Source organism: Centruroides vittatus, unplaced genomic scaffold (assembly GCF_030686945.1).
Source record: "Centruroides vittatus isolate TY-2023 unplaced genomic scaffold, ASM3068694v2 scaffold_490, whole genome shotgun sequence".
Classification (NCBI taxonomy): domain Eukaryota; kingdom Metazoa; phylum Arthropoda; class Arachnida; order Scorpiones; family Buthidae; genus Centruroides; species Centruroides vittatus.
Genome location: NW_027122711.1, coordinates 223,007 through 246,059, shown reverse-complemented (window position 1 = coordinate 246,059; position 23,053 = coordinate 223,007). Strand labels below are relative to the sequence as shown.

Below are 23,053 nucleotides of genomic sequence, written 5' to 3'. Positions count from 1 at the left end.
TAAAATGAAAATTAAAGCAAAATAATTAATTAATCGCATTTAATTAATTATTAATTTATTTTTATTTGAAAGAATTATACGAATATTTAATTAATATAATTTTTGATAATAATAATTAAGATAATTATTAAAATATAATAAAATGAAAATTATTTAATTTAAAATATTTATAATTTATATGTATATATATATATATTCAGGAAACTTATCTGCACGTAATTTTAACGTTAATTTTAATTTTAAACGACATCTTTTATAGTTAAAAATTGATTTTTTTCTTCACTCTAACTGTAAAAATATATCAAATTGTGAGTAATGAGAGAACGGAAAAAATTATAAGCTACGGAATTGGCACATAAAAGACTCTCATCTTTGCCAAATTTTATTTCGATTTGGTAAAAATCATTATAAATTGAAGATTTTTTTCCCTTTTATTTAAATAAAAGGTTTAGAAATCCTTTCAATGTAGAATAATTTATTGACATTATCATCGTTTCTGAAAATAAATTTTATTTTTAAATATTTATAAAATAATATACATTTTATATATAATTCTAATTATTTTTCTCACACGACTTTTTCTTGTGACAAAAATTTATGGTGACATTTATTCAATTAAATAAATGACAAGATGCTATAAATAAACTATAGAAAACGATTAGAATTACATAAATTAAATATTTTTATCGCTTTTTTTTTAGTATTAGTCTTCCTTCTTCACATTTACACTAATTTATTATATAATGTTCTTGATGTACTGTACAGACTTTTGTAAATGAATTTTGCTCTATTATATTTAAATATTAAAAAAAATAATGCCAAGCATTCATTTCCTATATTGTTTTATATAAATATATATAATCTACGTGTTATGTTATTTAAATATTGTTTTATTTTCAAGTACAGTATTCAAATTTTTAAAAATTTTTAAAATAGAATTGCTCTTAACTTCTATTGGTTATTGAAATTTCAAATATTTAAAACGATTTCTCTAATAGATACGTGATTGGTTGATATTAAATTTTAATTATTTTTGGTTAATTATAAATTATTATTTTTATTATAATTTTTTAAAATAACAATAATAAAGATAAATATAATAAAAAAATATACGAAAAATAATTTAATTATTTATAATTATTTTTTCGTACATTTATAAATAGAATTGAAAATTATCCAGTAAATTATTTTATTATTTATTTTAACTGAATGGTAATAAATAATTGTAAATTTAGATTTTGAAAGGAGTCGTTTAAAGAAACGAAACGAAATGACGTCATGCGAATATTCTATACCTTTATGACGTAATACTGCACTTGTGTACTAAAAATGTCCACGTGTTATTTACAAGAACTATGAAGCTGGATGTTTTGAAGATAAACACTTATTTAAGGAGAAGATTGATTGATCCTATTAGGAAAGAGGAAAACATGGAATCCTCCTATGTTCCTCTTCCTACTCCTTTCCTTTATTTGATAATCAATGTATAGGTTTGTATCTGTTCTCATATTGTTTATTTTAACAGGATGATAATTTCTAATCTGTAATATTTTTGATAGTTTCAATATTTTGTTTGCATGGAGAGGCATCCGGGTTGGAATTTATTATTTTCGTAAGTATTTATAGCTTTATATGCTTTCTCTTAATGGCTTTCATATATAATAATTGCAAATGTTATTCTTTTAACTTTTATAAACAAAAGTTTAAATTGTGTTTATTGTAATTAATATAAACATTGATGCATTGTTTATCATTGTTTTATGACTTGATTATTTATTTAATTTTTATTAACCAGCGACTTAATTTGTATAGTGTCGCCAGTTGAAATTTTCAGTTTATAAGAAGAGTTTTTATATATTATTTTTAAAATTACAGAGAAATCCATTTCGAAAGTTGTAACGAGAAATAAAATTACAGCTAAATTAAGACAACCGAAAACTCTTAATAGCGGAGAAATGTTTTCGCACTATTTTACGGCTATATCTGAAAATAAAGTGAAGTATTGTGTAAACAAATCACTCACTGAGTAACTAATTTAGAGCAGGAAAAACTTTTAATAACTAATGTTTTTGGATATATTTAATGATCATCCTCAGGAGATCATTAAATGTGATTATCGCCCTCGGGTCCTTGAGGATAATTACCATCCTCGGGTCCTTGAGATGGTCATTAAATATGACTGAAACGTTAGTTATTAAAAGGTTTTGCTGCTCTGAAAGGTTGAGTGAAAGTATGGTTTAGTTATCAGAAACCATTAACTATGGATTAGGGAATCATTTTAGTATCTTGCTGCAACATTCCTGTAAGGTCCATTAGCAGTGAAGAGATGTTTAGCATTATGTAGTTGTTCATATCACTTTGTTTGGAAAACAAAGTAATATGTTGACTTGTTCTAGCAGTCTAAGAATCAATTCTGCGTTACATTCTGTAATTTATAACAGAAATTTTCAATATACCATAACCTTGAAATATATAACCGTACTGTTGAACAAAATTGAAGAGTTTGTGTTGTTGTCTGTGCATGTGATTGTTATACAGTAGACCCCCCTATAACACGGTAGATACGTTCCGTGTTATAGAGGGTCTACTGTACAGACTTTTATGATATCCATTTCAGGCAATAATCATTTTATATCTTTTTTAATCTCTTAGAATGTTTGATTACTTAATAAGTACTTTCTTATTCTTAATATCATGATTACATTCTTTTTACAATAATTTCCCAACAATTTTTAATTATTGACAAGAATATTTTTACAATTGTTATAGATAATTTCTTTCTTTCTTTAATGATGATCTTAAAAGAGCCGGCATTGCTGCCATTTAGATTCTGTTGCTACGATTCAAACTCATTTACTGTCACTTCCATAAGGATTTGATTTGATGAAAATAAAAGATATAATAACTAGTGTGATTATTTAATTAATAATTATGGCTATTATTTTTTAGTGAATTTATTGTAAACAATGATTTACATAAAATTAGTATTTTTCTTTTTAAAATTAATTTTGTCAAGCCTTTTAATATAAAAGCGCATGAGAAACGAAGGAAAATAGAAAATAATTAAAGAAAGAATCACAATTGCTTAGTTTGTCGATTGATATAAAAATGATACAAACTTTTTTCTTCAGTTTAATTCAATATATATTTTTTTATTTTAATATATTGTAGAAAAAAACTAGCATTTTTAACATACACAGTTTTCTCTTTAATTTATAAAATAGGATGTAGAACAGTTTAAATATCCATAATTTAAAAAGACATCCCTTGGAGACAAGATAATATATCAAGCACAAGATATGCTGTTTCCGACAAAAACTAATTATATTTTTTATAAAGAAGATATATGGATTTGATGCTGGTAACTACATTATTTATCTGCTAGTGAACAAAGAAATGATGAAGTAATATGAAAAAATTAGAAACTGAAAATCAAAATTAATTTACAACCAATTGAGTCCATTATATTATACAGAAATGTATTATGTAATCAGTTTTATCTGGAGCAGGCCCGCCGTAAGTGGGCGTGCAAGGTGTGCATCGCATGCGGGCGGCACATCCAGGGGGTGGCAAATTGGTATTGCTGGCAAGCTCAGCGTAGGCAGTTGTAGTTAAACGGGGGCGGCATAATCGGTATTGCACACAGGCGCTCAAACAGCTAGCGGCGCTGCTGATCTGGAGTTTATTATATTGTTAATTATCATTACTTTTGAAAATATAAAATATTGAAGTCTGTTGTAACTAAATAATTTTGAAATTTTCTAGCTATTCATTTTATTTCATAAACAAAATTCAGATTAATTAACTCTTTTAGATAAATGGGAAGAAACGGCAGTGTTGTAAGCTATACTGTCAGAGTTGCTACTTTCCAGACAATGAAAATACAGTTTTAAAAAAAGGAAAAAATGATAGACAATAACTCTATCACCCAGAAGTCGGCATGATCTATACCCACAGATTACAGCATTAATTATGATGCAGAATTTAGTTGCAATTGGTGAAGCTCGGTGTACTTTCAGTTATTAAGCATTTTGTTTACTTTGCTAGTTATAAATTTTGTTTATCAATTCAATCAATATTCTAAAATATTACTTGTATTATTGTTTTCTCTCTACGATGTAATCACGTTTTTAGTTGAAATTACATCATTTTTTTGTTGAAATTACATCATTTTTTTTGTTTGTTTATTATATAAGCATTTTTATATTTTAGTTCTTGATACTTAACTGCCTTTAAATGTCACTTTCCGTTAATTACCTTAAAGTTTTTTTACAAAATATAAGATTCATCAAAAACAAATGTGTACACTTGCCTACAATTCTAAACGATTTTTATAATTTGTATATCATTACCGAAAGTCGGGAACCCGTTATTCATTTGATGTATATAATTACTTAGAACAGTTAGGTTACTCTTATTTTTCTATTGCTAGAGAACGTCAATGAGGAATTGGTATCTTGATAATATTGGATTGTTTGGAACGTAATTTAGTTTTTTTCATGATAAAAAAAACAATTTTCTTATAATATATAAATATTTTATTAAATTATATATCGACCATTTTGGTCCGATACCTTTTGCCATCTTTCTGAACTTTTATGATAAAGATTACATGCTCATAAAAGTTCTGATCTTTGCTTACAACAAACTGATTCAAGTAATTTTTGACATCCTCATTTGAAGTAAATGTTTTTCCATTTAAAAAATTTTGTAAAGATTGGAACAAGTAATAATCCAAGGGTGCCAGATCTGGTAAATATGGTGGGTGTGGTAGCACATCCCATCCAAGCTGTAAAGGCCGCCACACACGTTCAGGAAATCCTTTGAGGAATAACTGTGCAGGCCTGGCCTTGAGGTAATTCAGAATTTCCCGTTGCCCACGCACGAGGAGGAAAATCTCTCAGTTAGTCAGTCGGTTGTGGCATCCGATGACGACGTACTGGCTGTTCTTGGATGTTTATTGGCAACAAATTGTATTAAACTCGCGGGAAAAAACATGTGCGTAGAAGTCTATGTGTAAAGAGTAGTAGTAGTGGTTTGAGTAGCACTGATGACAAAGTTAATTTTTCATACGAATAATTTTTTAATGGCATTATTTCAGATCACAAAATTAATTTTTCAAGAGAAATCTTGGGCTGTAGATTCTGTTAAAAAGCATCAGTTACCAGCGAAAGATCATTGGCAAATCGATTTTACTGCCAAAAAAATTCATGGGTTAAATTTTATAGACGAAAAACCATCGGATATAACTGGCTGGATCAAACATAGTAATTTACAAAACTTATTAAATAATTTCTCAACGTATAAAGAATTATTTTTATTTAAAGGTAGATAGATAGGGGAAAAAAGTCTTTTTTAAAAACTGGAGCTACAGTTATTTAGACATGAAACTTCTTGGGTGTCCAAGTTCAGATATTAAAAAGAATTGTTATTACCACAGATATTTTAAAAAGCATTGTTCTTTTTGCAATATTTTATCTTACGAACAATTCTTAATTGAACAAAAAATAGATATTTTCAAAATCAATACGTTGTATAGATATTTGATAAATAAGTAACAAATATAATTTAAATAATTATTATATTAAACTATTTCCCTATTTTACTTTGTCTTATTGTTAAAATATTATTTCAAATTGTCATGTTTTAATACAATATTAAAACATTAAAACAGGTATAGGTATTAAAACAATAATTTTTTTAAAATCCAGAATATCTTCCTAAGCCTTTTCGTTTCCGGTACCCAAGACAAAATTAATCACCAACTAACGTTGAAAACGTTAGTTGGTGATTAATTTTGTCTTGGGTACCGGAAACGAAAAGGCTTAGGAAGATATTCTGGATTTTATATGTACCGGTATGAGGATTGTTTTTTTTTTTAAAATGTAAAAGAAAATGATATTATAGAGTATCAAGATGTTTTATGAAAACTAAAGAAATGAACTGAAAAGTTTTTTAAATATAAAAATGCTGAGGAAATGAATTGAGAAGTTTTCTAAATATTAAAATTATTTATAATTTTAATTTACTCAAGAAATATTCGATCTTAAAATAATAAAAGTTAAAAAGGTTATAAAAAATAATTTTTCCAAACATTCACGAGATATTGTTCTCGCTACTCGGCGGCCTCACAACTGAACGACACGACGGCACACACACGTTCAGTTGGCCTGCGCAGTTCAAAACTGTGCAGGAAAATCAAATGGTTTTTTGTTTCTACTCTGGTTGACTGTACAGGCCGTCGAAACTGTACGGTTTTCACTCACACATGTTCAGGAATTCCTCGAGGTCAGGCCTGCACAGTTATTCCTCAAAGGATTTCCTGAATGTGTGTGGTGGCCTTAACAGCTTCTGACAAGTTACTGAACTTCTTGTCTGGCATTACCATGGTGAAACACTACACTTTTTTTCTGTTGATCAATTCTGGCCTTTTCTGTTTGATGGCAGTACACTTCCAAATCAATTGTAGAATAGTCTGGTAGACCCTCAAAAAAAAAAAAAAAACAATTGCTTTAAAATCCCACCAAGCAGAGATCATCACGTTTTTTGATGAATTTAAGCTTTTGAAGTGCTTTGAGCTGGCTCATCTCTTCTACTCCATAATCACTTGCATTCAACGTTGTTATAAACAATCCATTTTTTGTTGTCAGTTATGATTCGCTTCAAAAATGGATCATTTTCTTGACGTTTGAGAAGCAAATCACAGATGTCAGTGCGAAGGAGCAAATCTCTTTCTTTAAGAACATGTGAAACCCATATATTTTAGCTTTGAAACGAAACCAAGTCGTTTCAAATGATCATAAACGGTTGAATTTGACAAATTTAATCTTTTAGCAATTTCTTGTGTTGTTATTCGGCAGTTTGCTTCAATTAATACCTTTATTTTATCTTCATCAGCTTCAACTGGCCTTCCAGAACGTGGTGCATCTTTATTATCAAGCTTGACAGAACGAAATTTTGTGAACCAATTTGGCATTGTTGTTCTGTCAATACATCTTCTCCATACATGTTACACAATTTTTTCTTGCTTGAACAACATATTTCCTTTTTGGTAATAAAAAAGCAAAATACAGTAAGACCCCCGCTTAACGCGGGGGATGCATTCCTAGACGACAAAGCGCTAAACGAAACAGCATTAAACGAGGTCATTTTAACATAGAGCAGCGGTTCCCAACCAGTGGTCCGCAAGAGCTAAAATATGGTCCGCAAAAGATTTAAAACTTTTATTCATTTAAATTATTATTCCCACATTGATACAAACTGAATTTAATTTTTACTAAAAATGTTATGTTTTCTATTATAATAGTACTGTTAAAGCATGTTACTCTTGAGTTTAACTATTACTTATGTTAAAAGTTTTGATCACATTAATTCACCACACTACACCTTTATTTGTTGCTGAGATGGTTTTATTGAAAGAACATTGTTGAGAGACATGCATAAATGCGAGGGACGCAGATAGCCTACCGACAGCTTGGAAATTTGTAGTCAAGAAATTTAGCACGACCTCGTAGGCTTGCTTACCTTGGTTTATATTTACATTTTTTATCAATTATTCCTTAACAATTTGCTACTATGTTTATATAAAGTATCACCAGTAGATTTATTTTTATTTTTTATTTTTTTACTTCTTATTTTACTATTTTGATTTTATTGTATATTTATATTTGTATATATTATCTTGTTCTTCCTTTTTTCCGTTACTGATGCTTTGAATTTTTAAACAAATGTATTCTTTTAATGGAACGCCAATGTTCCGTTTTCGAAAGTTAAGCCCGATGATGGCCTATTGAGTAGGCCGAAAACGTTAGTTCTTTCAATAAAACCATCTCAGCAACAAATAAAGGTGTAGTGTGGTGAATTAAGCTAATTATTTGCTGAGAACGTATCTGCTTTATGTTTTGATTACAGTTTATTTTTAGATTGACACAGTTTATTTTTCTTAAACCTTGTGGTCCCTGCTAACAACAATGAAATCAAAGTGGTCCCTGGTCAAAAAAAGGTTGGGAACCGCTGACATAGAGTAAATAGGGAAAGGGGAATACGTGACCAAAAATAAACAAATTTTACTTTAATTTTAAGTTATATTATTATACAAATTAATATAAAAATATGTTAAATAACACATAAACATATGCAAACAGAAATGTAAAGTTCTTTTTTTGTGATGGAGGTCCTGACTTTTCTAAAATTCTTGTTTTTTTTTGCAATAAAATCGTGAAGTTTCATTTTTCATCTGTTGCTTTATTCTTTCCTTAAGGAAATGTCGGTAGCAGAAGATCGCATCTAAAATGCCTTGTTTTGCTTTTGCACTCCTTTCAAAATCTGGATCATTTGCTACAATTTGATCAACGATTTCGGTTATTGTTACCAAACTTTTACTAAGGAAATCTGTAGAGAAATTCTTTGGTTCTTCATTTTCAGAATCTCTATTTTCCAGTTGTACATGAATTCCTTGTTCTGTTAGTTCTTGAAGGTCATCATTGGTAAGGCTCTCACCAGAATCCTGCTGTAACTCCTCAATATCCTGCTCGTCTACATCTCCTAGTCCTACTGTATCAATTAGATTGACTTTGGTCAACCTAATGATACAGCGATAGGCTCTTCTCGTTTAGAATTCATGGATACCTTCAACCATAACTTCTTCCACACTTCGTTCGTGCATTTATCAGTTAATTCTTGCCAAGCGAAGCCGATATTGCCTATGGCATCCACGATGCTATATTTTATTCAAAATTGCACCAAACATAGATTTAAAGAAAGTGCACGTTTTTGCCTCTTTTTGCTTATTGGTTCATGTTCGTAAATAATCGTATTGTATACGAATCAATGAAATGCCACGATAATTTAAATTGGCATAAATTTTGAGCTTTTTTTTTTTTTTTTTAAGGCTTCGAGCAGACCACATTATATTGAATTAGCGTTAAGTGAGGCAGCATTAACCCCTTCTATCCAGGTTTAAAACATTTTTGAATACTTAGACTGTATTTTAATAGTAAAATTATCTGTCTATTAATTATAATTACTATTTATCCTCCCCCCAATATTAGGGAAAAGATTCTCTGCATTTTACATCGGTACCTTGTAATAATAGACAATTTTTGCAACAATAAGATAATACTATGTGGTAACTTTAATTTATCTAATATTGCATGGTCCATTTACCGACCACGATCCTCTTATTCATCTCCCGATCCTGATGAAGTTAACTTTTGTTAATGATATCTACCCATTATCAATTTTATCCCAAAATATACTTTTCACTACATATTTTAACACTTTTTTAGATTTATCTTTTACTTCAAACTATAATCTTAATGCCTACCCAGCCCAAGGATTCCAATCTGACCATGTGTCTATATGCCTTGAAGTTACTGTAAGACTAACAGAATACCTCTATGGACACATTTTAATAACACACAAGCTTCAAATTTCATCTGCTCTATTGACTGGTCTTTCAATTCTCCAATTATGTCCATACAAGCCATTACAGATCAAATATACATTATCTACTTTACCGTAAACAAATTCCTGCAATTCCATTCAATTGATATTTCCTCTTATAAATGGTTTAATCGTCACTTAAAAAAGTTGAGAAATGCAACCATAAAACAATGGGCCAGATGGAAATGGAGTGGAAACTCCTGTGGCCTTTATTTACATCATATACTTCAAAAACAATTTTATAAAGAATGCTATGTATCTTTTGAAAATTACTTTATAAGTGTTATATCTAATTTTGACTCTGACACTTGTATTTTTTGGGGTTTTATATCTAAGAAAACACAACACAACATATACCTGATGACATAATTTATAATGTCTACAACAATATTAAAGCTAGATTTTTTCATATTATACCTGATGCTGATTTTACTGTTCTTTCATGTAATAATTTTACCAACCATTATAGCTTATTGTTTTTAGAAGTCAAAGAGACTATCTGCAAGCTAAAACACTAATTTTAATTCAGATTGTGTACCTGCCATTTTCTTTTCTAAATTACAGCCTACCTCGACCGTCACATTATCCAAATTTTTTTCCAGGCTACTTCAACATAGCTATATTCTGAAACAATGGCATTCATCTACAATAAAAGTTATTCATAAAAAAGACACGAACTCTTTCAGACCTATCACCCTATCGTCCACAATGTTAAAATTATTTGAGATCTGTATTTATCGCAAAATATATATATCAGTAACTTCTAAATTATACCCCATCTGACATTGTGGTATTTGCCATCATTCAGTTTGGATAATTAACTATTTTCTATTAAGATTATACAAGATAAACTTAAACGATTTTGAATTCCTAGATACTCCCAAATTAGTGGCATCCCACAAGGATCAATTTTGAGTGGATTATTTTTCTCTGCGTACAGTGCCACAACTAGGCAGGTGCAACGGGTACACCCACACAGGGCCCACTTGGAAGGGGGGGCCCAAAATGCATGTATTTGTTTTATTATTTTCCCAAACCTAATTAATTAAGGGGCCTAAATGCAAATTCTTGCACGGGGCACGGAAGTGGCTAGTTACGGCACTGTCTTCATACATTAAAAATCTATTCAATAATATTAAATATAAAGTTATAGTTTATTTCGACAATATAAAACTCTTAAATCGCAACCCTAAAGTTTTACAAACTGACCTCAAAATTTTATCTTTAGCTTTTAGTAAAGTAAATCTAAGAGTTAATATTTGTAAAACTGTCACAATTTGCTTCTCTCTGATTAGAGATTTTCCATTTCTGCATCTGTACATCTTTAAATCATGTTTTAAATTATGTAAATTCATATAGCAATTTGGAAGTTGTCTTTGATAATAAGTCGACCTTTAAAGGTTGTATAGAAAAAATTGCCAAATCTATTTTGCCGGGGAATTTTAAGGCGTTTTTTATAGGCCTATATTCTCAAAAATTGTACTGAAGTCAATTTTCTTTGCAAACTTTCAGTCTTTAATAGACTACTGCTTATCAATCTGGACAATGGTAGCCCCTTTACTAAATAAAGTTATTAAGGAAATACACCCTTCCGAGCAAATTTTGCCATCTACCAATATACCGTATTTTATGGACTATAAGATGCACTTTTTTCTTCAAAAAATTGCCTCCAAAATTCAGGTGCGTCTTATAGGTATTTTTTTAAAAAATTGCTTAAAAATTAAGGGGCGTCTTATAATCCATAAAATACGGTACTAATAATGCCGACGTCGCAAGAATCAGACTGGGACTACCTGATTTTAAAGAAAGAGTTAAGTACTTTGATCATATTTTAACTTATAAATATTTTGATGGCGTAATATCCAATTATTAGTTCTTTCCAGAAAAACTAGATCCGTATCACATTTACATACTCTTTTTTATCGATTATCATTGTCATAGACCCCTTTTTTTTTATTGTTCATTAATAACATGTTGCCTATTGAACATCACCTTCATCAAAACTTTACAAAATATAAACATTTATGCCAACGATTTTTACATAATGTGTAATTTTTATTTCCTTTTATCAATTGTTTGTTTGTTTATTAAGTGTGCATTGTTGTTATCAAGTGTTGCGTTGTTGTTAGTTACAGCAATGCAACACTTGGGCGATCTGCCTAGGTGGAATGCCTTCTGGGAGGTGTTTTTAAGGGTAAATGGCCCCTATTCATGCATTACAACATGGAGAAAACCTGAAAAACTCTACATGGCCAGTTCATCCTGGCGAGGCGTGAACCCACGACCGAACTCCCAGCATTCGGGAAACGGAACCACTTGGCCACTGGTGGGCCCTTTTATCAATTTGTATCTCATTTATCTTTATATATCTTTCTTTGTGGGGAAATATATCATTTTTATACCCGTATTATCTCTTAGTTTTAAACAAATTATTGATCAATTAACAGTTTTCACTTTTGATTGAAAGTAAACAATATAAAGATGTCTTATTTTCATATAATTAGTAAATTAATTCATATTATCATCTCTTCTATCTAATTAGATAGAAATATTTTAATTATTTCTTATGTAGGTCTGTTAATTCGGTATATTTACAGCATCTAGGCTATTCAATATTTTACAATTATCTATAAATATATATAATTTTTTTTTCTTTTGAGTTACAATGTTTACAACCAATGATTATTTGTTGAAAGAAATTTGTTTCATTTGGATCTAGATTATAATGTTTCTTAAAATATTACTGTAATAGAAAGCTGTCAAGTTTATTAATCAGTTAAAATTATGGTATTTTTTGGATGATATAATGTAATAATTAATACCATACTTTAGATTATTTAAATTATTCTAAAGCACAGGATAGACTTAAAAGAGCTTCCATATTAAAAATAAATATTACTCGCATTAACAAGATTGTCTAATTTGAGAGTACATAACAAATTATATGCATATAATGGCTAATGTTACCTATGGTAGCGATGGTGGCGGCTTGTCTCTGAAACAGTGGGTACGCACGTTCTAACCTAACCTAACCTATTCTAATAAATTACCATAATTATTGCCAACCAAATTATAAGAATAGGTTAGGTTAGGTTAGAACGTGCGTATCCACTGTTTCAGAGACGAGCCACCACATTCGCTACCATAGGTAACATTAACCCATATAATATATTGCATTCATAAAATAAATCAATTTAAGATTCAATTTTTTTTCTTTCTGTATTAACATTTATAAATCATGGAGTACTATGCACTTCTGATGACCCATTAAGTAATTCCTACCATGTGGCTATACTATTCGTGATTGCACTGCTAAAAAGTGCAGTGCTGTATCAAACGTTTCATAGTAACGTGAGATGCAGCTATTAAACGGTGCTGTTTGCAGGAGGGTGGACAGCACAATGTATTTTATATGCATTTGTAAGGTAAACATTGTTAGTTAAATAACATTTTTGCAAGTACAACTCGAATATATTTTTGGTATATTGTTTGAACTTTAATCAATATTTTATGGAAGTATTTATTATAGATTAAAAAAACTTAAATATACATATACATAACCAGCATAAGTTCAAACAATAATTTTTACATTGTTTTAAAATTTTTGATTTCATTAAAAAATTTAACACAAATACATAAGTAAAGTTTTATTATACAAATGTGAAAAGAGTAAAGGATATGAGTACATTATATACTAAAGGATCTAAAAGTAATTACTTCAGTAACATTACAAGTATTGTTGTCAATTGCCTCAACAAAATTTTTTAACCAAAGATGTTGGACAAAAAATGATAATTTTAGAGAAATAATGAAAAAGTATGGACCAAAGACATAAATAAAATATTCTATAACTCATAATACAAGCTATCGCACTTTCCCTCATTTTTTTAAACTCTTGTTTCGTTCATCTTTTTCTTTTCTCTTCGCGCGTCTCTCTTGCTTAACCTCTCAGTCAGAACTGCCATTACAGCTCCCTTATATTTTGTTTGCTTAATCTCATTTCCTTGCCCAAGAGCAGTAAGAGACCCTGGAGAACTTAGTCCCAATTCTTCAAGTTCAGGAAAATTTGTTACAAAGCACATGTAAAATACATGATTACAGGACAACCCATCCACAGTTATATATGGTTTTTGTTTTAAAATATAATGAAAGAAATAAATCTTAGTTAACATTTAAAAAAGTGGGTTTTTTGTGAGACATTAATTGTTAATTTTTATCATATGTAGGGCATGTGTTCAACTGTCGATACAAACTAGATTCCCTATACTGATTCTGACGTTATTTCACATATAGCAATAGTAACTGCAAATAAAATGTAATAGTATCATTAAAAAATTGTTTTATATTCTATTTATAATGTTACAGTTCGGAGAAAGAGTAATAAAATATAAACGTTTATAAATTTTTGTACGTTTTCTAAAGAAACTCGGTAAAAAGGTTTTAATACTTTTTATAGTTTTTAAAATTAACTACAAAAATGACAAGAGCAATAAAATCTAGTATAATAAAACATCATAAATAATATTTTATATTTAAATAGAATTTAATTATATATGTATATGTATTGTTTTTTCTTCAGAAAATGATGTTAGGTCGTAAGCAGAGTATGAGAGGGGAGGTGACGTTGGCTGATTATGGACCAGACGAAACATTAAACGAAAATACTGATATAGAATGGGTGAATATGGTTAGTTTTATTTTTATTAGTCGTTTAAATTGATCATAAAATTTCGACAGTTTACGAAATTGACTTCATAAATTAAATTGAAATCAATATAACAAATTAGATACAGAATTTTTCCAATTGTATAAATTTATAGTAGGTTCATATTTATTTTTCTCACAGATGAAAAAAATAACAATAATAATTCATTACAGCTGTGTGTGTGTTCTTTGTTTTTCACTTGTGTTTTTTAATTTATTCTTAATATATTTATTTTTTAAAATCTGTTTTAGTGACACCTTAATTGTCTCATTGGGCTGTAATTTGAAAGAAACTGTAGACCTATAAATTCCCGCTGTCGTCCGTCTTTCCTTAATTTCGAGAATGGTGTTAGATAAATAAAATTTAAGAGCAGATATGGAAAGTTTAGGGGCAAGAGACCCCGTTTAACTATAAACAAACTTCTGATGCAAATCAAAAGTCACGTTATTTCAATACAAAAACTTTCTCTAAGAGAAGCTAGATAGATCATTGGCACAACTCCATTGCTAATGGAAAAGTATGATGTACAGGGGTAAGACACTAAAGTAATAATTTGAGGTGGAGAGCATATATTTTAAATTAAATAAATTAAACATATGATTAAAAATTGCATCTCGGCATTGTGATGATGTCACAATAAATAATTGCTAAAGTTTTGCTTCAAATCTATGTTTAGCTTCATGCTTCGACAAAACAATAATAATTTATTATTTCGCTTACTGCATTTAATTCATATTTATTATTAAATTTATTCTTTTATACTTACTTTCATCATAATGTAAGAAATGAATCAAATGTATAGTACCAATTTTTACTTATTGACATACACTTAGTCTTCCATTATACTTTATTTATTTGGAACATTTAAATGTATGCTTAATTAATAAAATAGAATAGTATTAATAAATGAAACTATGCATTTTCATTCAATCAATCTTTATTAGCAAAAAGGAGACAATTCCCTGTTGCGCGGAAGTATCTATTAAGTTTTGTGATTTATTGACTCATGCCAATAAATCACAAAATGTATAGATCATTTCATGAAAATTGACAATATTTAGTATTTTACAAGAAACTATTCGTTATTAAAAGATAATTTTTAAAGAATTTTAATATGATAAAAGGAAAAGAACACAAAAGAGAAATGTTGATTATCAATACAGTAGAGAGTCGTTTATCCGAACGCTTTTCAGTCGGACTGTGTCGTGCTGAATCGAACGTTTTTGATACTAGATTTACTTCTAAAGTATAATTTTTATGTTTTTATATTTTTCAATATATTTATTTCGTTTGTACAAAATAAAGAAATAATTTTTAACGATACAATAGCCTCGATTATTATTATAAAAATTTTTGTTAGGCTTAAAATTGACGAAAATTCAACACGAAGCGACATACGATGGAGAAAAATTCAACACGAAGCGACACGCAACGGAGAAAAATTTCAACATCGGACAGGTTAATATATTTTTTCGTACATAATCGGTTATCCGAACAAATCAGTTATCCGAACAACCCCAGTCCCCAATTGATTCGGATAAACGACTCTCTACTGTATATGTTTTCTTTTAATAGATACAAAATATTAAATCAGTTGTAGTTGATCAACTCAGTTGACTAGAACAATGGGTAGCTTTACACTTTATGCATATGACAAATATCATAGTTTGTGCGCATAATTTTATATATTATAAACATTTTTTTTTTTTTTTGAAATAATAATAAATTGAATAATTATTTTATTTATTCAGTTTACAATTATTTTATATTCAAAAATCCAATCAATTAAAGTATTAAATTTATCGGTTTACTAAACGTTTTTTCCACTTGACTTTCTTTAATTCTGAAAATTAGCAACTAAAAGATGAAGTCTCAAAGGCTTATTCATATGGGTGGCAAAATTAAGATGACATTGACATTAACAATTACTGAAGTAATGTTCAAAATAACACCAGTCGGATTGACAAAACACAATGTTTGTATTGATGAGACAAACATACAAAATAAATACAAAATAACGTTTACAACTAGGTATCCACAATACACTAATCTAAGTTACAACCGACTACGTTCCGTACAAGTTCGGAAGGAAGGAGACCTTACGACTTCCGCTAACAGACAGTACTCGCAACACCTCCGGGTCAGGAAAAGTTTGTGATAGTCCAACGAGAGTCCACTTACACCAGGTTTCAGCAAGGTCCCAAAGAGAGATAGCGAGATCTCGGTAACCTCTTTTCCCGCTGAAAACTGCTTATATAGTAGCCGGCGTTCAAATTCTTCGCCAATCTGCTTCGATGTCTTCATAAAGTCCAGCCAACAGCCATTCTCCAACAGCCAATCATCCGTCGATCATCAATTCAAACCACAACGACTTTCCCAACGGATCTTTTCTAACGGTTCTTCTGTAACGGCTATGATTTTGAATTACGAAAGTTTCCGTTACCTTACAAACGGCGGGAATTGCTTGCCTGGGCGATTCCATCCACTACATCTAATATCAGTCACCTCTTTTGACCTTCACAATTTAAATGGATGATTGGTTGAGCCTGTTGTTAACATTTAATATTGCCTTAATTTTGTTACCTGTGTGAATTTGTATCCAACTTAACAAAGCAGTTTTCAAAGTTAATATAATGAAGTATAAAAGGTAAATGATTGTGAGGATTTTATAAATTGAAACTGCATTAATTTTATAGTCTGTCTGTTTGAGGAAGACATTCCAAAGAAATGTAATGACATTCAGGGTCATCAAGAGATTGTAAGAGGCCCAGGAGTAGAGTGGATTCATTTATTTTTTTTTTTAACAAAGTAAATACATTGAATGTTTCTTTAAGACTTTTTTCGTCAATAAAGAAACAAAGATTTAATTTTTTAAATCTATTTACAGCGACAAACCCTCTCAATGGGATCCCATTATCATAAATCTCACAAAAATACTACGAGAAATTTATTTTTTGTTAGTAAAAATAACATTAATATATAGGGGTGGGAATAACTACAGGTCCCAAAGTTTTACCTGGAGCCAGAGAAAAGTTCCTAGCTCTCCTCCTCAATGATTCTGACAACATCAAATAGGAGAAACTTGTTTTTGTAAATAGCTATGTATGTTTGAGACTTAGGATAGGATACAATCTAATACTGAATAATTATTTCACTGTAAGTAAAACTGTTATTAATTCGATTTCTGAATTGGAATTTCTCTTGCACATTTAGTTAGCAAGTTTTTTTATTTTTCGTAATGCTAACATTTATAGTTTGAAAAAATATTTTAAGATAATTTGGTTTTAGAGATTTGAACAGATGAAAAATGAAATGCCAGTGATCAATCAAGAGAAGATGAACTACAATGATGGTGGTTGGTATGAAAGATTAAGAAGATATTGCCCTTAATCTTTCTCTGGAAGAAGTCCTTGTCTCTTGTCTCTAATTTAGATTAATCAGTTCCAGACCCAAAAATACACTTATAAAAGCATTTTAAGTAGAATTTAACACAAATTTAACAAGAAGTTTACAGCCTGACATGCATAAATTTTAAAAAAACCTATATAGATGAAGTAAGGTAAAGTAAAAATACTGGTCAAGTTTATTCTTGCTTTACCTGTAGATTTGGAGAATTGATTGCATACATAGAAGATAGTGAGGAGGGCGAAGAGAGACAGATGTTATTGTTTGGAAGACTAACATATTTCATTTATTTCAGCTGGGAACATTCAATTAAAACATAATGATTGTTGGATTAAATTGAACTACATCACTGCTACTGTTAATAATTAAATACTGAGTAATTTGGCACTAGATTGGCTTTAATATAATTATATGTATATACCGTATTTTATGGACTATAAGACACACTTTTTTCTTTGAAAAATTGCCTCCAAAATTCAGGTGCGTCTTATAGTTCGTAGCGTCTTATAGGCATTTTTTAAAAAAATTGCTTAAAAATTAAGGTGCGTCTTATAGTCCGTAAAATATGATATATATAATTAAACAATTGCCTTAAATAATTAGGCTATAAATCTGCTAATTTAATGATTAATACTATCATTTAATTAGCAAATTTGTAGCCCAATTATGTGTATGTATATATACATACATACCTACATACATATATATACAGTAGACCGCCTATAACACGGGTTCATATAACACGGCAAAAAAATTGCGATTGTGTTTGTATAACACGCTAAAAGAGACTCGTATAACAAGGTAAACGTCATCGCCGACTCATGTCATGACAGGATTGGTCAAATCTGGACCAATAGCAGATATTGTACAAACTATTGAGTTTAAACGAGCACTGGACCTACTAAAAAACATTTATTATTTAACAGCCATAAAAATTATATTTTTATTAATGATGTCTCCAAAGTTAAGTTATTTTTCTGTGAAAAATTCGCTGATCGGGAAACACGCACCCGCTGTTCGATGAGCCGCTCTGCGACATTAACAAGCTTAAGCAATGGCATCGTCAAACGGCGCGCACACGGTAAGTCACCTACAATTTTTTTGTTTATAGCATAGTTCATATGGATTATTCCTAAAAAATTATACGTGATTTGGAAATGTTGAGTCAAATTAGGCTAGAATCGATTAATTTTATGGAAGAAAACCTTTCAAACAGCCATAGCCCCTAAACTGCACACGTGCTGGACTGTGATTGGTTCATGTATTTAAGTGACTCGTACAACACGGATTCATATAACACGGAACATATCTACCATGTTATAGGGGGGTCTACTGTACACACATATACATAATACCATACTGGGGTAAAGCAATAGCCAGCTGAGTCCCAGTGGGTGATTATAGACTATGGGTGCTATGTCATCCCTAGTTAGCACCATGAGTAATCGGTGCTAATTGGTAACTAGTATGGTTGTATCTAAATTAAATATGTCTGGAAGCAAGGGATCAGACAGAGGTCCAGCCAGATAGCATAACTGGCAATGCATTTGCACAGTAAGTGGCAATTGCTGGGTTCAAGTCATGCTCTGGGCCAGTTCTTTTCTTCCAGAATTTTTTAAATTATTTAATAAATATTAATTTATGATTATTAAGTTTGATAAGAGATGGTGCCAAATGCCTACCTCTAATGCCAAATTACTTAGTATTTAATTAATAGTAGCAACAATGTAGCTCGATTTTTAATCCAGCAATTGTTTGGCTTTAATATAATTATCGGGCTTTGAAATGTTTATATATTACATGTACTGTATATAAGAATAATAAATACAAGATATATTAGTTTAATAGTTGCACTGTTAAATTATTATATATTAATTTTCTTTCAGATATGGGTAAGGCGTTTACTTCGTCTCTGTGCCTTGGTTAGCCTGGTATCTGTTAGTTTGAATACCACAAAGACCTTTGAGAAGTATCAGTCGTTAATTTATATCACGTTTTGTTGTGATTTATTTGTTACTTTTTTGTTTTCTGCGGAAATGATTGCCAAAATGCATATTAGAGGTGTGATCACTGTAAGTATAAATATATTTAAGAACTCCCAGTAAGTGTATCTATACAAATGAAGTTGAGCTTGGGTTTAGCAAACATTCTTGGGACCAGAGATCCGTTAAAAATTGCTATATATTTTACAATATCTGATAGTTTTATATGTAATCGATACACAGTTTTCTTTTGTAAAAGAATATTTGATAAGAACAGAATTCAGAAATAACCAAAGAATTTCTGAACTTTTAGGTTTATTTTTAGATAGTAATTATTAGTTAGCATAATTTAGTACTAGAAGTGTTAAGTGCTGTTGTACTATAATTATAAATTAATGATTAACTAATTTAAAAAAATATAGAAGACTTCTATATTTTTCTAAAGATCTTGCATGGAATTGGGGACTCAAGACTATAACTATTGTAAGCTTAGCAAATAACAATACTAATTATGCTGTCTTGGTTTCCCAGTAGGATATTTCCCATTTTTCTAATGTGTGACTCATTTTCTTCTTCAAAATTCTTTGAATTTTTAAAATCCTCCTTCCATTATGTGAAGGTAGCTGGGTGATGTCCAGATGCCACTGTGAGTTTCTATGATGGTCTTTCCTTCTGACACCAAGTAGGTTACACCTGTAAAGTACTTATCCATTTCTATTGAAAACAAGTGAAAAAAAATGGGCCATTATGGTTGGTGAAACTATTGGTTGAAACTTACGACCATTAACCTAACGGGTACTTTACGCGGGTTTGCAGTTAGAAAGCTAGGCCTGGACTTGCGGGTTCCAAAAAAATTTAAATTATAAGTCGAGATCAATAAAGTGTAAAGTGTGAAGCGCGATAGGAATACACAGACACGTGAATTCAATTAAAACAAATTTAATTTCGCGATTAATAATATATACAAATAAGTTCTTTGTGGATTCCCTCAGTCCAACTTCTCTTGTTGTCCGATTGTAACAATAAAACCCGCGCGATTCTTAACTAACTTAAACCTAAAAGGATAGAAAAGTATAAAAGTAGGAAGTGAGAAGAATTGATAGGATAGTAGGGGTACCCTTGTTCTCGCTGAACTCCGATTCCGGCTGGTGGTTTATTCTGCGTATCTCTGGGTTCGTCAACGTTGTAAAAATACCTTTTAGGATAATTTCTTGTCAGTGTCTTTGACTCTACGGTCCGGATCCTCACCTCACGGCTCTCTATTCGGCCCTCGTAGAATTCCGTCTCACGAGCTCGCCGTTCTCGTCCGTGCTTCCTCGTGTCCGGCCGGAGAAAAAGTGACTCTTCGATGACCCAGATTTTACTCGTCCTCCACTCGAACTCTTTGTTCCACACGACCCCCTGGTGGGTGGGGAGTGGGAAGCCCGCGTTCCCAGAAGCCAGAACAATGGACAAAGGAAATTAGAAAGAAGGGTTAAGAAGGAGAGAAAATTATTAAAACTAATTAAATCTAAAATTCATATGTACAAAAATATGGCGTACAGCCACAAAAGAACAAAACAAGTTTTAATATAAACTATTAAATAGCACTATATACAAGTATTAAAATTTAAAACAACAATTTATTCAATAAAGACAAACAATTCTCAAAGACTGACAAAATTTGAGATAACTTATCTCCTAAATTCTACTATCTTAAAGCTATTCCCCTTTGAAATCCGACAAGGTCAATCAACTTATAACTATGTGCAAAGAATCTTAACCAACTAGAACCTTATCTGTCACCTCTTATACTAGGAACCTTTTCTAGCTAAAACTCCTTCGAATCCAACTCTTTCAATCTCCAAGAATTCTCTTTTAATCTATCACTCAGGAACTACTTCGATTTACCTCGATTATCGCCTTGGAATCTCTCTTCGAACACTTTGGAAGCTCACCTCATCCTCCGTCTCAAACATGGCTTGTTTTATGCTGTGAGGTGACGTCACAATGATTCTCTGGAACCACCCCCTCATTTACATACTTAATGTCTAACAATCTTTTTTCTTTCCCCTGGTCAATGTTTTTCCCGACAATTTCACTAAATCCTTTTACATAACTTTCTATTAAGATTTCTTACACGTTTGAGATGTCTTTGCTTAAGGTTTAGTGAGTCCTCAACATTAGTGTGTGTGGGGTCACCCCCCACTCTGCGGAACTTCCTTTGAACTTCTGAGTCAGGAAAGCACAATTGCACGTTAGTTTTTTCCTACGGCGCTTTGTCGGGTTGGTGAGTTGGTTCTTCCTTTTTTTTTTGTTCGTTCATTCGTTATATTACTTTGGGTGAGTAAGGGAGCCTTCGCCCTAACTAAACATAATCCCCAAAATAAAATAGAATTAAAGAAAATAAAAATAGAAATAAAAATACAGCTCGGACTCAGTTCCTTACACACCTACTACACGAGTTTGAGCATTTTTCTTGTATGGCAATAACGTGGTCTCATATGTGAGATTAGAGGTAAGAGGATGGAGTAGGAAATGATGAGATTTAGTTGGAAAGGACTCATTCAAAATAATTCACTACACTTAAACATTTATTAGTCGGCACAAACTTGATACAGCACATTACACAGGGTATTCGCATTTTGTGGAGAAAGAGAAAGCGATTACAAATTTTTGGTACTTCACAAATCAGAACTAGAATCTTCATTGAGGATCTTTAGAATGTAGTCCTTCAGTTAACAGTTCAGGAGGGAAGCAGCAAATAGAGGGATGATGAGGAATCTGAGGGTACAGAAGAGCACTAATCCAAAACAGCGCACAAACACACTAAACTGAACAGTTGAAAGAACAGGCAACGACTAACTGAAATCGGCTGTTATTTGGCCCCTTGCAATTATGTAAGGGAGTAGTATTGATGTGAATGTTTAATGCAAAGTGTTAGAATATTATCCAAAAATAGAACTGTGTAAACTTTCTGTGACAAATGTAAAGATACAAAGAAATTTTACAAAAGCACCAAAGATATCACTTTAAAAAATAACATGATTATTTCATGGAAAACACATAATGTATTGTAGTGTTTTCTTTAGAGAAGTTTTTGATAATAGGAAAGATGGGAAATATTAGTCTGTTATCTGCATAGGGCAGCATTTACTTAAGATAAAAATGTGTCAATAGTTCTATTACTATGTGAGAACTAGATGTTTTATCCACTAAACATGAGTGTTCACTAAACCAAATACAGTACTGTATATACATACATACATATAAATATGTATGTATGTATGTATGTATATATATATAATAGCATTTATTATTTTTTATTATAGGGTGAAGTCCCATATTTAAAAGATAGATGGTGTCAGTTTGATGCAACTATGGTGTTTTTTCTTTGGATATCTGTAATTCTTCAAGTAATATAATTAATACTTCATTTTTATTATTATTAATATCAATTACACAAAGAATTTTTTATGAGAATTTTAAATAAAATAATTTTTAGATTAATAAATTTAAGAAATAATTTATAAATGAA

General features: G+C 30.5%; 1 protein-coding gene across 2 annotated transcripts in view; it reads left to right on the top strand.

Moving 5' to 3' along the window:
• The first annotated feature begins 1,201 nt into the window (after positions 1-1,201).
• na (sodium leak channel non-selective protein na) overlaps positions 1,202-23,053 on the top strand; it is a 61,839-nt gene continuing 39,987 nt past the window's right edge. The window contains exons 1-5 of one of the 2 annotated variants that reach the window (XM_067287483.1): positions 1,202-1,490; positions 1,560-1,612; positions 14,024-14,131; positions 19,441-19,626; positions 22,848-22,931. In XM_067287483.1, the coding sequence (XP_067143584.1) occupies positions 14,027-14,131; positions 19,441-19,626; positions 22,848-22,931 (375 nt within the window). In that variant the 5' untranslated portion in view covers positions 1,202-1,490; positions 1,560-1,612; positions 14,024-14,026. The remainder of the gene's footprint in view (positions 1,491-1,559; positions 1,613-14,023; positions 14,132-19,440; positions 19,627-22,847; positions 22,932-23,053) is intronic. The other variant, XM_067287484.1, reaches the window with a different exon arrangement.